Source organism: Oratosquilla oratoria, chromosome 33 (assembly GCF_046742065.1).
Source record: "Oratosquilla oratoria isolate Oo_2021 chromosome 33, ASM4674206v1, whole genome shotgun sequence".
NCBI classification, from domain to species: domain Eukaryota; kingdom Metazoa; phylum Arthropoda; class Malacostraca; order Stomatopoda; family Squillidae; genus Oratosquilla; species Oratosquilla oratoria.
In genome coordinates this window covers 47,018,996-47,034,297 of record NC_134809.1, presented here as the reverse complement: position 1 = coordinate 47,034,297, position 15,302 = coordinate 47,018,996, and the positions used below count along the sequence as shown (strand labels likewise).

General features: G+C 43.6%; 1 protein-coding gene across 2 annotated transcripts in view; it reads right to left on the bottom strand.

Annotated features, from left to right (window-relative positions):
• Positions 1 to 15,302, bottom strand: part of LOC143017896 (ATP-dependent RNA helicase Ddx1-like) — an 88,968-nt gene that overhangs the window by 6,910 nt on the left and 66,756 nt on the right. For both annotated transcript variants that reach the window (XM_076172935.1, XM_076172936.1), the window contains exon 15: positions 1,737 to 1,857. In XM_076172935.1, coding sequence (XP_076029050.1) covers positions 1,737 to 1,857 — 121 coding nt within the window. The remainder of the gene's footprint in view (positions 1 to 1,736; positions 1,858 to 15,302) is intronic.

Genomic DNA, 15,302 nt, shown 5'->3' with positions numbered 1-15,302 from the left:
TCTGCATAAGTTGGTTTATCATCCATTTTCCTTCGTTTTACTGTTCTTGTTACACTTAAATCACTTTTCTACATTTCGGTACCATTTGACATAGCCCCCCCTCCGATTTGTTTACAACTAGGTAATTCGTTCTTGGACACATCCGATCCGTTTGACTGTCTGTGTGTGTGTGATTGTGCTAGCAGCACAGTACAGGGCAGAAACATGGAACATAAGGGAGAAAGTGAGGAGTTTTTTTGTGTGTTTGTGATGAGGTACCTGAGAAGTATGATAGGTGTTACTAGGCTGGATAGGGCATGAAATGAGGAGGTGAGGAGGAGAACAGGGGTGGAAAGGGAGTTGGGAGATATGTTTGATAAAAGAGTATTGGGATGGTTTGGACACCTGGAAATAATGAGTGAAGAAAGATTAGTAAAAGAGGTGTGGAAGGCAGAGGTGGAAGGAGTGAACATGAGGGGTTGACCTGGGATGATATGAATGGATGGGGTAAAAGGGGCATTGGGAAAAAGTTATGTCTGCTGAGGAAGGATGGGAGAGGAAAGAAGATAGGGGCAAATAGAGAATGGTTGTGTATGGATGATGCTGTGATGGAATGAAGGGTGAGGGAGTCTGTATAACAAATAAATTGATGCAGCCCAAAAGGATTTCTCCCTGTCTTCTCCTTTTCTGGATGAGGGGATGGAGAGTGGGGATTACTGATTTAATGAAGCAGTCTTGCTGTGGATGTGTTGTGTCTTGTGGCACTGCTTCTGACCCAGGGCAGTGGACAAGATGCTGGGATGACCCGTCATCCAGGAGGTGCCAAGATAAAAGGGAGGGAAGAAGGTAGAGGGGAGTGGAGTATGTAGGGGATGGAATGAATGGTTTCATTGCTGGATATTACATATAAAAATGCAGAGGTAGTTATCAAACTATCTGGCATTAGTTTGACCCATCATTGCTCTTTGTCCTATAGAATATCAATTCACTAGAATTAGCACAGAGGAAAATGACCAAAATGATGCATGGGCTCAGAAATTTACCTTACATAAACAGGTTAAGGTACTTTAACTTGTGCTCTCTGAAAAGATGCAAAGTGCAGGGTGACCTAATAGAGGTGTTCAAGTGGATCACGGGCTTTAACAAGGGTGATGCAAACAAGGTCATCATATTGAGATAACAGGGTAGGATTTCCAGTACTGGATTTCAATTGGACAAATTTAAATTTAAGAAGGAAATAGGTAAGAATTGGTTTACCAATAGTGGTCAATGAATGGAATAGACTCTGTAACCATGTAGGAGTGCTGAAAATATTGGTTGTTTTAAGAAACTTTTAGACAACTTTATGGATGGGGAAGATAGGTGGTAATGGACATGGAACTACCTAATGCAGGCCTTATGGTCTCTTGCATTATCCTTCATTTCTATGTTCTTAAGTTTGCTCCATAAATATCAAGTGGATGAAGGGGGAGGGGTCACTGTGTCACAAGGCAGAAGGGGTAAACCTACACCAGCAGTCAGGCCCTGTATGAATGTGCTGTGTCTTCCTGCACTACCTGACCTGAGCAGTGTGGTATAGGACTGGGATGACCTTTTATTCACAGGGTGCTCTTCACAGGAGGGACATACATTGGGTTTTTGGGTAGGCGTGGGATGGGTGTAAGGTGGTGTATGCACTCTACCACTCCCTTATTGGGGGGAAAAGGTATTTTGTTGTATTATATGCTTTAAAATAAACAACTCTTCTTTTCACTTACCCATCTGAGCTCGTTTGGCACCATAGCTGACCTTGCCATCAAATTCGTCCAAAGGAACTTTCATGTCTTCATCCACTTGCTGGATTGTCACACCCAAGTGCTCCTCGATATCAGCAAGGTACTGCAGTTATTATAATCATCATTAAAGCAATAAATTGGTGTTATGTATATTAAGATACAAGACATAGTTACCTATCTTGATAAAATTAGTATTATCTTTTATTATTATTAATTTTCATCAATATCATAATATTTTTTCTTTATTATTTTTACCTCATCTGGGTTTTGGCTGCATGTTATTGTGCAGTATAAACTGCTCAGTAGCATGCAGCTGTTGCTTTTGGAACTATATGGAGTGGAATGGGTGCGAGTGGGTATGTGTCTGTTGACACGAATACTTCCCTTTTAAACTCTTTGATACAGTGATGCCTATGTAGGCATCACGAGGGTCGAGTGGGTATATGAGGATGCCAGCGATGGAGTCTTGATCAATTTATTTTGTAGTTGTAGCTGATTGATCCATGAATTCTGTGAACTGGTTGGATCATGTTTCTGTGTTTATTACTTAGAGTGAAAGAGAACTAGTAATACAGCAGTGACTTTATATATGTAGTGTGATGCAAATTACATTAGGCATCTAATACTGCACATCAGAATTTGAATTTTATTGAAGAAGTTATGAGGGAAAAAGCCCCAAGTATATACATACATATATATATGCCAATGGCTTTTTCACCCTTACAAGGGAGGTACCCAAAGTCAAAGGCAAAAATCCATTCCCATCCATTTCATCCCCACATACTCCACTCCCATTCACCACCCCTCCCTCCATCTTTTCTTGTTTCCTCCTAATGACAGCTCATCCCTGTATCTTGCCCACTGCCCTGGGTCAGAAACAATGTAGCAAGACACAGCACATCCACATCAAGGCCACTTAATTTAATCTGTGAATCCCCCTCTCTGTCCCCTCATGAAGAGAGAAAATGGGGAGAAATCCCTTCAGGCTGCATCAAAATATCATTCAAACTTCAAACATACTCCCTCATCCCCCCTTTCTTTACTCCCTTCCATGCATCACAGCATCATACACAAAAAATTATTCTCCACTCAGCCCTATCTTGTCCTCTCCCTTCCTTCCTCAACAGACATTCCCCTCTTACCTCATCCATCCATCTTATCCTTGGTTGCCCCCTCATGTTCACTTCCTCCTCCTCTGCCTTCCACACCTCTTTTATTAACCCTTCTTCATTCATTCTTTCCATTTGTCCAAACCATCCCAATACTCTTTCATCAAACCTATCTCTCAACTCTCTTTCCAACCCTGCTTTCCTCCTTACCTCCTCTTTTCTTACTCTACCCAGCCTAGTTACCCCTATCATACTTATCAGGTACCTAATCTCAAACACACGTAAACAAGACACCGAAGCGAAAGGAAGTGCAGCGATTGAGCTACGTTCTAGCGGTTTTGTTGCCGACATGAAGGAAACGACTAGTGTAGGATGTGTAGGATATGTTTCTCGTGTGACTGACAAAGTTAAATCGAGTTCTTGAAAGAAGTATAGTTGGCACAATGGAGAAGGAAAAAGATGAAAAAATATTGAATGAACTAACAAAGAGAGGCCTAGATATAAGGCTGAGTCACCAAGAATAAATCAAAGGTGGGAGAACAACAGTTTTTCAGGTTTTCAAAGAAATCCAGGAGAAATAGGTAAAGGCTTGGATATAGATAGAGAAGTTAGATATAGCAATGCATTAAGAAATTGTGAAATAAACAAATTCTTGGTAGAAATCATAGATTTAAAATTGGACTACTGAGCTGCACTTAGGGCATTGATTACTTTGCGTAGGAGTAATGAGCAAATGATTAGAGAATTAAGTGACCTAAAGAGCGAAATTGATATGTTCAAAAGAGAAAATGAAGGAATGAAAAATGAGGATAAAAATAAAAATGAAGAACTGAAAAAAGAGGTCCAAGAGCAATTACAGGTGGTGACCGGAAAGGTGGAAGAGTCAATCAAGGAAACAGACCTCCTTGAAATAATAAAATCAGTGGAAACAAGAACAGAAAAACAAAAAAATATCCTTTAGAGAAATAGTACAAAAGCAGATGGAGGAAAATACAAAAGAAACAGTTATGAAAGTAATTAAAGAAAATGAAAATTGGGTGAGAGATATAGTTGACAAAAGTAAATGCATTGTGGACCATGGCATCCAAGAAAAACACGATATGTATAAATACATACCTACATATATATCAAAGGCTTTTTCCCCCTTACAAGGGAGTTAGCCAAAAAACAAAGGCATAAAAACCATTCCCACCCATTCCATCCCTAATACACTCCACTCCCCTCCACCCTCTACCCTCCCTCTTATCTTGGCATCTCCTGCATTTTGTCATAAGAACATAAGAATAAAGGAGACTGCAAGAGAACATAAGGCCTACACTAGGCAGCTCCGTATCCATCACCACCTGTCGTCCCCATCCATAAAGTTGTCTAATCGTTTTTTAAAACAACTGATAGTTTCAGCGCTTACTACATGGTTGTCCACTGCCCTGGGTCAGTGTTGCAAGACACAGCACATCCACAGCAAGGCCGCTTCATTAAATCGGTGATCCCCCCCCACCTCTGTCCCCTCATGCAGAAAAGAAGACGAGGAAATATCCCTTCGGGCTGTGTCAAATTTTTTTCACACATACTACCTCATCCCCATCCCAAACCCATTCCACCTCATGCATCACATCATCATCCATATACAACCATTCTCCATTCACCCGTTTTCTGTCCTCCCCTGTCCTTCCTCAACAGACATTCTCCTCTTCCCCAGAGCGCCTTTCACCCCATCCATTCATCTCATCCTAGGTCACCCCCTTATGTTCACTCCCTCCACATCTGCCTTCCATATCTCTTTTACTCGTCTCATTCTTTCCACGTGTCCAAACCATCCCAATATTCTTTCATCCATTCTATCTCCCAATTCTCTTACCACCCCTGTTTTCCTCCTCACCTCCTCATTTCTCACTCTATCAAGCCTAGTAACCCCCATCATACTTCTTAGACACCATCTCAAACACATTAAAACTCCTTCTCTCTTCCTCTCTTATGTTCCATGTTTCTGTCCCATACAGTGCTGCTGGCACAATCACTCCTTCATACAATCTCCTCTCGTCCTCCATTCCCAAATGTCTATTCCTCATTACACTTTTTAATCCACCATGGCATTTATGCGCTTCTCTCAATCTACATTCTACCTACACCTCCACTTCACCCTTTCCTGCCACATTCACACCCAAGTATCTAAAACTATCCACTTCCTCCAGTCTCTCTCCCTTGTACATCTCATCACCTTATTTTTACCCACATTTATATTCCCTGTGGTGGGGGAAAAGAATACTGCCACCAAGTATTCCCACTTGGATCGTAAGAGGCGAGAAGAAAGGGACGGGGATTGGGACTAGGCATCCTTCTCCCTGTAGCCCCACGGGGCATATCTCCTAAAAATAAAAGTGAAGGCATAAGGGGTGCTGGAGGGCCTCGGACCAGCACCCTAAGGTTTGGGTCTTTTAATGTGCGTGGATGTGGTACAGATGAGAGTAAAAGGGAAGAGATAGGTAGTATGTTTGTGAGAAGAAAGATGGATGTGTTGGCTTTGAGTGAAACTAAGTTGAAAGGGAAGGGTGAGTGTAAGTGGGAGGTTATCAGGAGTGAAGAGAGGGCGAGGGAGGGAAGGGGTGGCTATTCTAGTAAGTGAGGAGATAGGTAAACAGGTAGTGGAGTGGAAGGAGGTTTCCTCAAGGATAATGTGGATGAAGGTGAAACTGGGAAAGGAGATGTGGGTCTTTGTAAGTGCATATGGGCCTGGCAGTGAGAAGAGCGTAGAAGAAAGGGAGGCCTTTTGGATAGATTTAAATGAGTGCTTAGAGGGTTTAGGAAGAAATGTCAATGTAATAGTACTGGGAGACCTTAATGCTAGGGTGGGAAATGGTCCCATCGATGGAGTGGTTGGGAAGTGTGGAGTTCCAGGAAAGAATGGTAGTGGAGAGTTGATGGTGGAAATGTGTCTAGAGAGTTGATGATAGCAAATACAGTGTTTCGGAAGAAAGTCAGCATAAGTACACATGGGAGAGGGTGGTGGAGGGAAGGGTGGTAGATAGAGTGCTAATGGATTATGTAGTGGTAAATAGGATTATGATAGGAAGAGTTAAGGATGTACATGTGCTAAGGGGAGAGGGTGGGGGAATATCAGATCATTTTTTGGTGGAAGGTAAGTTGAGAGTGGAGCATAGATGGAGAAAGAGGAAAGAGACAAAAGGTAGGGAGGTTCTTAGAGTGAACTCCTTGAATGAAAAGGAAAAGGAGAAGGAGTACGGAAAGAAGCTGAAGGAGGAGTGGGAGGGAGTAAAGGATGGAGTAGAGATGGGTGTGGAGGAGGAATGGGGATGGTTCAAGGAGGGAGTCATAAAGTGTGCAAGGATGGTGTGTGGAACAAAAAGGACAGGGGGAAATAGAAGAAAGGGTAGTGAATGGTGGGATGAGGAAACAAAGAAGGTTGTAGAAGAGAAGAAGCAAGCATTCACAGATTGGTTACAAAAGAGGACGAGGGAGTCATATGAGAGGTACAAAGAAAAGAAAAGAGAAGTAAAGCAAAAGGTAAAGGTTGCAAAGAGGAGAGCAGATGTGAAATGGGGTAAAAGTATGACAGAAAATTTTGAAAGTAATAAAAAGATGTTTTGGAAAGAAATTAAGAGAGGAAGAGGAGGCGAATCAAGTAGGGAAGAAAAGGTAAAAGGTGCAGATGGAGAGATGATAATGGAAGAGAAGGCAGTAAGGGGAAGATGCGCAGAATATTTTAGGGAGTTGCTAAATGTGAAGGAGGATAGGGAAGGAAAGATAGCTGCAGTGGGAAATGCGAAGAAAATGAGAGTGATGAGTGAGGAAAATGGAGGAGAAATAAGGAAGGATGAAGTGAAGGCAGTTGTTAAGATGATGAAAGCAGGTAAGGCACCTGGTCTGGTTGGATGCCATGCAGAATGTCTGAAAAAAGGAGGTCAAGTGATGGTGGACTGGTTGGTGAGGTTATTTAATGTTTGCTGGAGAGAGGGTAGAGTGCCGGAGGACTGGAGGAGTGCCTGTATAGTTCCTCTTTACAAGGGAAAAGGGGACAAGTGTGAATGTAGTAGTTTCAGAGGGATTAGCTTGTTAAGTGTAGTTGGGAAGGCTTATGGGAGGATCTTGATTGAGAGGATTAGGAGAGGAACAGAAGGAGTAATTGGTGAGGAACAGTGGATTTAGGACAGGTAGAGGTTGTGTTGATCAGATCTTTGTGGTAAGACAGATATGTGAGAAACCTTATAGGAAAGGGGAAGGATGTTTTTTGGGCTTTTATGGATCTGGAAAAGGCTTATGATAGGGTAGACAGAAAGGCACTGTGGGAGGTTATGCAGATATATGGGATAGGAGGAAAGCTTTTGGGAGCTGTCAAGAGTTTTTATGAGAGCAGTAGAGCTTGTGTCAGGACTGGAAATGGAGAGAGTGAGTGGTTTGAGGTAAAGGTGGGACTTCGTCAAGGATGCGTTATGTCTCCCTGGCTGTTCAACTTATACATGGATGGGGTGGTGGGAGAGGTGAATGCAAGGGTAGTGGGTCAGGGATTGGAGATGGTTAAAGAAAATGGAGAAAAGTGGGAGGTGAGCCAGCTGTTGTTTGCGGACGACACTGCGCTTGTGGCAGGATCGGAGGAGGGATTGAGGAAGCTGGTGGCAGAGTTTGGGAGAGTATGTGATAGAAGAAAGCTAAAGATAAATGTGGGTAAAAGTAAGGTGATGAGATGTACAAGGGGTGAAAGTGGCAGTAGACTGGAAGTGAACATTAAGGGAGATCGACTGGAGGAAGTGGATAGTTTTAGATACTTGGGTGCAAGTGTAGCAGGAAAAGGTGGAGTGAAGGTGGAGGTAGAATGTAGATTGAGAGAAGCGAGTAAATGCCTTGGTGGATTAAAGAGTGTAATGAGGAATAGACATTTAGGAATGGATGCGAAGAGGAGACTGTATGAAGGAGTGATTGTGCCAACAGCACTGTATGGGGCAGAAACGTGGAACATAAGAGAAGAAGAGAGAAGGAGTTTGAATGTGTTTAAAATGAGGTGTCTGAGAAGTATGGTGGGGGTTACTAGGCTAGATAGAGTGAGAAATGAGGTGGTGAGGAGGAGAACAGGGGTGAAAAAGGAGCTGGGAGATAGGGTTGATGAAAGAATATTAGGATGGTTTGGACACATGGAAAGAATGAGTGAAGAAAGACTAGTAAAATAGGTATGGAAGGCAGATGTGGAGGGAGTGAACATGAGGGGATGTCCTAGGATGAGGTGGATGGATGGGGTGAAGGGGGCTTTGGGGAAGAGGGGAATGTCTGTTGAGGAAGGGAGAGGACGGAAGACAGAGGTGAGTGGAGAATGGTTGTATATGGATGATGTTGTGATTGCATGAGGAGGAATGGGCAGGGGGGTGGGGGTGAGGTAGTATGTGTGAGCAAATTTTGACGCAGCCCGAAGGGATTTCTCCCCGTCCTCTCCTTATATGCAAGGGGGGACGGAGAGGGGGGGTCGCCGATTAAATGAAGCGGCCTTGCTGTGGATGTGCTGTGTCTTGCGACTCTGCTTCTGACCCAGGGCGGTGGGCAAGGTGCAGAGATGACCCGTCATCCGGGAGGTGCTCAGATGAGAGGGAGGGTGGGAGGGGTGTGGAGTGTTTTTATGCCTTTCCCTTTTTGGCTACCTCACTTGAAAGGGGGAAAAAGCCTTGGTATATGTATGTATGTATGTATGTACATTTATATTCAACTTTCTTCTTTCACACACTCTCCCAAACTGTCACCAACTTCGTCAATCGCTCCTCTGATCCTGCCACAAGTGCAGTGTCGTCCGAAAACAACAGTTGGCTCACCTCCCACTTTTCTCCATTTTCTTTAACCATCTCCAATCCCTGACCTACCACCCTTTTGCACCACCCCATCCATGTATAAGTTGAACAGCCAGGGTGACATAACACATTCCAGATGAAGTCCCACCTTTACCTCAAACCACTCACTCTCCAATTCTAATCCTGACACATGCTCTACTACTCTCGTAAAAACTCTTAACAGCTCCTAGAAGCTTTCCTCCTATCCCATATATCTGCAAAACTTCCCACAGTGCCTTTGTCTACCCTGTCATAAGCCTTTTCCAGATCCATAAAAGCCCAAAAAACATCCTTACCCTTTCCTATAGCTTTCTCACATATCTGTCTTACCACAAAAATCTGGGGCAGAAACATGGAGCATAAGAGAGGAGGAGAGGAGTTTGAATGTGTTCGAGATGAAATGCCTGAGGATAGGGATTACTAGGCTAGATAAAGTGAGAAATGAAGAGGTGAGGAGGAGAACAGGGGTGGAAAGGGAGTTGGGAGATAGGATTGATGAAAGAGAATTAGAATGGTTTGGACACATGGAAAGAATGAGTGAGGAAAGATTAGTAAAAGAGGTGTGGAAGGCAGAGGTGGAAGGAGTTAACATGAGAGGGCGTCCTAGGATGCGATGGATGGATGGGGGTAAAAGGGGTATTGGGAAAGAGAGGAATGTCTGTTGAGGAAGGACGGGAGAGGAGAGAAGGTGGGGTGAATGGAGAATGGTTGCGTATGGATGATGCTGTGATGCATGTGGGGGAGTGGGTAGGGGATGGGGGGTGATGGAGTATGTATGAGAAATAAACTGACACAGCCCAAAAGGGATTTCTCCCAGTTTTCTCTTTTTCTGCATGAGGGGACAGAGGGGGGGGGGGGGTCGCAGAATTAATGAAGTGGCCTTGCTGTGGATGTGCTGTGTCTTGCAATACTGCTTCTGACCCAGGGCAGTGGACAAGATGAAGGGATGACCTGTCATCCAGGAGGTGCCATGGTAAGAGGGAGGGAAGAGGGTAGAGGGGAGTGGAGTATGTAGGGGATAGAATGGGTGGGAGTGGTTTCTATGCCTTGTCTTTTTGGCTACCTCCTATGTAAGGGGGAAAAAAGCCTTTGGTATATGTCCTTTTCCTATTTATCAATCTATCCTCCACTATCAACTTACCTTCCAACAAAAAATAATCTGATATTCCCCCACTCTCTCCCCTTAGAACATGTACATCCAAAACTCTTCCTACCCATTTCCCGGTTACCACTATATAGTCCATTAAAGCTGTTTCAACTACCCTTTCATCCACCACCCTCTTCCATGTATACTTATGCTTTTCTTCCTAAACACTGTATTTGCTATCATCAACGCTCTTTCTAGACATATTGACACTATTATCTCTCCACTATGATTTTTCCCCAGAACTCCACAATTCCCAACCACTCCATCTATTGGTTCATCTCCTACCCTAGCATTGAGATCTAATACCACTACATTGACACTTCTCCATAAATCCTCCATGCATCTATTTAAATCTATCTAAAATGCTTCCCTTTCCTCAACACTTCTCACTACCAAACCCATATGCACTTGAAAGAATTGAATATGTAAACATACGCAGGAAAGAAAAAAAGAGAATATGAAAGGGATATCATAGACAAATGTAAGGATCAACCAAAACTCTTTTATAGATATATAAACGACAAACTAAAGGATAAGCATGATATTGTAAAATTGCGTGAGAGTAAAGAGTACATAGACGACACAGGGATGGCAGAAGTTATGATCAGACATTTCAGGTCTGTTTTTACAATTGAGAGCTCACAACCCTGCAAGGACGAACAACTAGAAAGTTCACCCATGATACATACATATACCAAGGCTTTTCCCCCTTACAAGGGAGGTAGCCAAAAAGGAAAAGGCATAAAATCATTCCCACCCATTCCATCCCTGAATACACTCCTCACCCCTCCACCCTCCCTCTTATCTTAGCACCTCCTGGATGACGGGTCATCCCTGCACCTTGTCCACTGCCCTGGGTCAGAAGCAGTGTCACAAGACACAGCAAGGCACCTTCATTAAATCGGCGACCCTCCCACTCCATCCCCCCCATGCATAAAAGGAGAAGACTGGGAGAAATCCCTTCGGGCTGCATCAAATTTTGCTCACACATACTACCTCACCACCCATCCCCCCCGCCCATTCCACCTTATGCATCACAACATCATCCATATACAACCATTCTCCATTCACCCCTGTCTTCTGTCCTCTCCCGTCCTTCCTCAACAGACATTCCCCTCTTCCCCAAAGCCCCCTTCACCCCATCCATCCACCTCATCCTAGGACGTCCCCTCATGTTCACTCCCTCCACATCTGCCTTCCATACCTATTTTACTAGTCTTTCTTCACTCATTCTTTCCATGTGTCCAAACCATCCTAATGCTCTTTCATCAACCCTATCATATCACTCACCGCTCCATTAACACACTGAAAGACAACACACTGCTGCATGCCAGACCCCCTGATATCCACCCTTCTGAATCCTCTCTCCCACGAAAGGACAGAGTCCACTTGGCCAGACTGCGATGCGGTCACCACCCAGCACTTCTAAGCTACCAGAGGAGGCTGGACGACCGTGTTGTGAACAGCTGCCCAGGATGTAACACTTCACCCCATACCATACAACACATAATGGAAGACTGCATTATACACAATCATGCACGCAAACAACACAACATACACTCTATAAAGGATTTGTGGGAAAACCCAGTTTCGGCTGTGGCCTTCCTTGGGGAGACGGGACTGCTCGGACAGACAGTCTAGGGAACGACAACAACAACAACAACCCTATCTCCCAACTCCCTTTCCACCCCCGTTCTTCTCCTCACCTCCTCATTTCTCACTCTATCTAACCTAGTAACCCCCATCATACTTCTCAGACACCTCATCTCAAACACATTCAAACTTCTTCTCTCTTCCTCTCTTATGTTCCATGTTTCTGCCCCATACAGTGCTGTCGGCACAATCACTTCTTCATACAGTCTCCTCTTAGCATCCATTCCCAAATGTCTATTCCTTATTACACTTTTTAATCCACCAAGGCATTTAATCGCTTCTCTCAACCTACATTCTACCTCCACCTTTTCCTGCCACATTTGCACCCAAGTATCTAAAACTATCCACTTCCTCCAGTCGCTCTCCCTTAATGCTCACTTCCAGTCTACTGCCACTTTCACCCCTTGTACATCTCATCACCTTACTTTTACCCACATTTATCTTTAGCTTTCTTCTATCACATACACTCCCAAACTCTGTCACCAACTTCCTCAATCCCTCCTCCAATCCCGCCACAAGCGCAGTGTCGTCAGCAAACAACAGCTGGCTTACCTCCCACTTTTCTCTATCTTCTTTAACCATCTCCAATCCTTGACCCACTACCCTTGCATTTACCTCTCGCACCACCCCATCCATGTATAAGTTGAACAGCCAGGGCGACATAACGCATCCTTGACGAAGTCCCACCTTTACCTCGAACCACTCACTCTCTCCATTTCTAATCCTGACACAAGCTCTACTACTCTCATAAAAACTCTTGACAGCTCCCAGAAGCTTTCCTCCTATCCCATATATCTGCATAACATCCTACAATGCCTTTCTGTCTACCCTATCCTAAGCCTTTTCCAGATCCATAAAAGCCCAAAAAACATCTTTCCCCTTTCCTATAGCTTTCTCACATATTTGTCTTACCACAAAGATCTGATCTACACAACCTCTACCCGTCCTAAATCCACACTGTTCCTCACCAATTACTCCCTCCGTTCCTCTCCTAATCCTCTCAATCAAGATCCTCCCATAAGCCTTCCCAACTACACTTAACAAGCTAATCCCTCTGAAACTACTACATTCACACTTGTCCCCTTTTCCCTTGTAAAGTGGAACTATACAGGCATTCCTCCAGTCCTCCGGCACTCTACCCTCTCTCCAGCAAACATTAAATAACCTCACCAGCCAGTCCACCGTCACTGTACCTCCTTTTTTTTTTAGACATTCTGCATGGCATCCATCCAGACCAGGTGCCTTACCTGCTTTCATCATCTTAACTACTGCCTTCACTTCATCCTTCCTTATTTCTCCTCCATTTTCCTCACTCATCACTCTCATTTTCTTAGCATTTCCCATTGCAACTATCTTTCACTCCCTACCCTCCTTCACATTTAGCAACTCCCTAAAATATTCTGCCCATCTTCCCCTTACTGCCTTCTCTTCCATTATCATCTCTCCATCAGCAAGGTGATGAGATGTACAAGGGGAGAGAGTGACAGCAGGCTGGAAGTGAGCATAAAGGGTGAAAGACTGGAGGAAGTGGATAATTTTTGGTGCGAATGTGACAGGAAAGGGAGGAGTGGGGGTGGAGGTGAAATGTAGATTGAGAGAAGCGAGTAAATGCCTTGGTGGATTGAAAAGTGTAATGAGAAATAGACATTTGGGAATGGATGCTAAGAGGAGGTTATATGAAGGAGTGATTGTGCCGACAGCACTGTATGGGGCAGAAACATGAAACATAAGAGAGGGAGAGAGAAGGAGTTTGAATGTTTGAGATGAAATGTCTGAGAAGTATGATAGGGGTTACTAGGCTGGATAGAGTGAGAAATGAGGAGGGAGAACAGGGGTGGAAAGGGAGTTGGGAGATAGGGTTGATGAAAGAGTATTGGATGGTTTGGACACATGGAAAGAATGAATGAAGAAAGATTAGTAAAAGAGGTGTGGAAGGCAGAGGTGGAAGGAGTGAACATGAGGAGGCGTCCTAGGATGAGATGGATGGATGGATGGGGTGAAAGGGGCATTACAAAAGAGAGGAATGTTTGTGGAGGAAGGACGTGAGAGGACAGAAGATAGGTGTGAATGGAGAAGGGTTGTGTATGGATGATGCTGTGATGTATGAGGGGGAGTGGGTAGGGGATGGTGGGTGAGGAAATATGTATGAGAAAAAATTTGATGCAGCCTGAAGGGATTTCTCCCAGTCTTCTCTTTTTCTGCATGAGGGGACGGAGAGGGTGGGTCGCCGAATTTATGAAGCGGCCTTGCTGTGGATGTGCTGTGTCTTGCGACACTGCTTCTGACCCAGGGCAATGGACAGGATGCAGGGATGACCCGTCATCCAGGAGCTGCCAAGATAAGAGGGAGGGAGGAGGGTGGAGGGGAGTGGAATATATAGGAAATAGAATGGGTGGGAGTGGTTTCTATGCCTTTTCCTTTTTGGCTACCCCCGTGTAAGGGGGAAAAATCCTTTGGTATATCTATGTATATACATAAATGATATGGATGAGTAAATTGTTACACAATTTTTTTTACAGACAATGCCAAATTACTTACGAGAGTGAAAACAGAAGAAGATTGCAGATCGCTACAAGATGACCTGGATAAAGTATGGGAATGGAGCCAGAAATAAGAGATGAATTTCAACATCAAGAAATGTAGCATAGGGTATGCATACCAATGGAGATGCACTTGCCCTATGCAGACACATTTGACACAAAAAAATTCTACCTGCCGATGGTGAATAGATAGGAGCATAATTATAGGCTCAAAAAATCACTTAACTATTCCCTGCATGCAATGGGAAGCAGTTTCTGATGCACAAGTGTACATAAAACCATGCACAAGCTACCTGCAAAAAATGGAATAAAAATCTGTTAAGGAACAGTAAAAAATTCTTAGGTTTTCGTAAGGATTCTTTCAAAAACAGTACTTTTTTTATTTCTTCTCCTGCAGTCACGTACCTATTTGGATTGGGAAGGTAAGACTATGTCACATTATGAGGGGATAGTTAAGTGATTTTTTGAGCCTATAATTATGCTCCTATCTATTCACCATCGGCAGGTAGAAGTTTTTTGTATCAAATGCGTCTGCATAGGGCAAGTGCGTCTCCATTGGTACGCCCCTAATGGAATTTGGAAGAGGCAAAAATAGAGTTTCGGGAAAATATACAATTGGAAACAAAGTAGTAAAGAAAGTGAACTCAGAGAGGGACCTAGGAGTAATCATCTCAAGTGACTTGACACCTGACAAACATGTAAATAAATTATTTGGAGAGACTTACAACTTATTAAGATCAATGAAAGTGGCCTTCGGCTACATGGATGAAGGGATGGTTACGAAAATAATTATTACATTGATAAGACCAAAACCAGAATATGCTATATCAATGTGGGCACCAAGCACACAGAAAAATACAAAGATATTAGAAAGAATCCAAAGAGTGGTGACAAAGATGGTACCCACACTATCAAATTTGACATATGAACAAAGATTGGAGAAATTACAGCTGTCAACATTAGAGCAGAGAAGGGAAAGAGGTGACTTGTTGACCATCTTCAGAATTATGAAAGGGATGAAGTTCTCGATAGAGATGACCTAATGATATGGGACAAGAGAGAAACAAGAGGACACGGTAAGAAGCTAAAGAAGGACAGTTACAGAAGAGACCTGAAAAAGAACAGTTTCCCACACAGAGTGATCGATGGCTGGAACAAACTAAACAGTGAATGCCAAAACTATACACATACATATACCAAGGCTTCTTCCCCCTTACAAGGGAGGTAGCCAAAAAGGAAAAGGCATAAAATCATTCCCAACCAATTCCATCCCT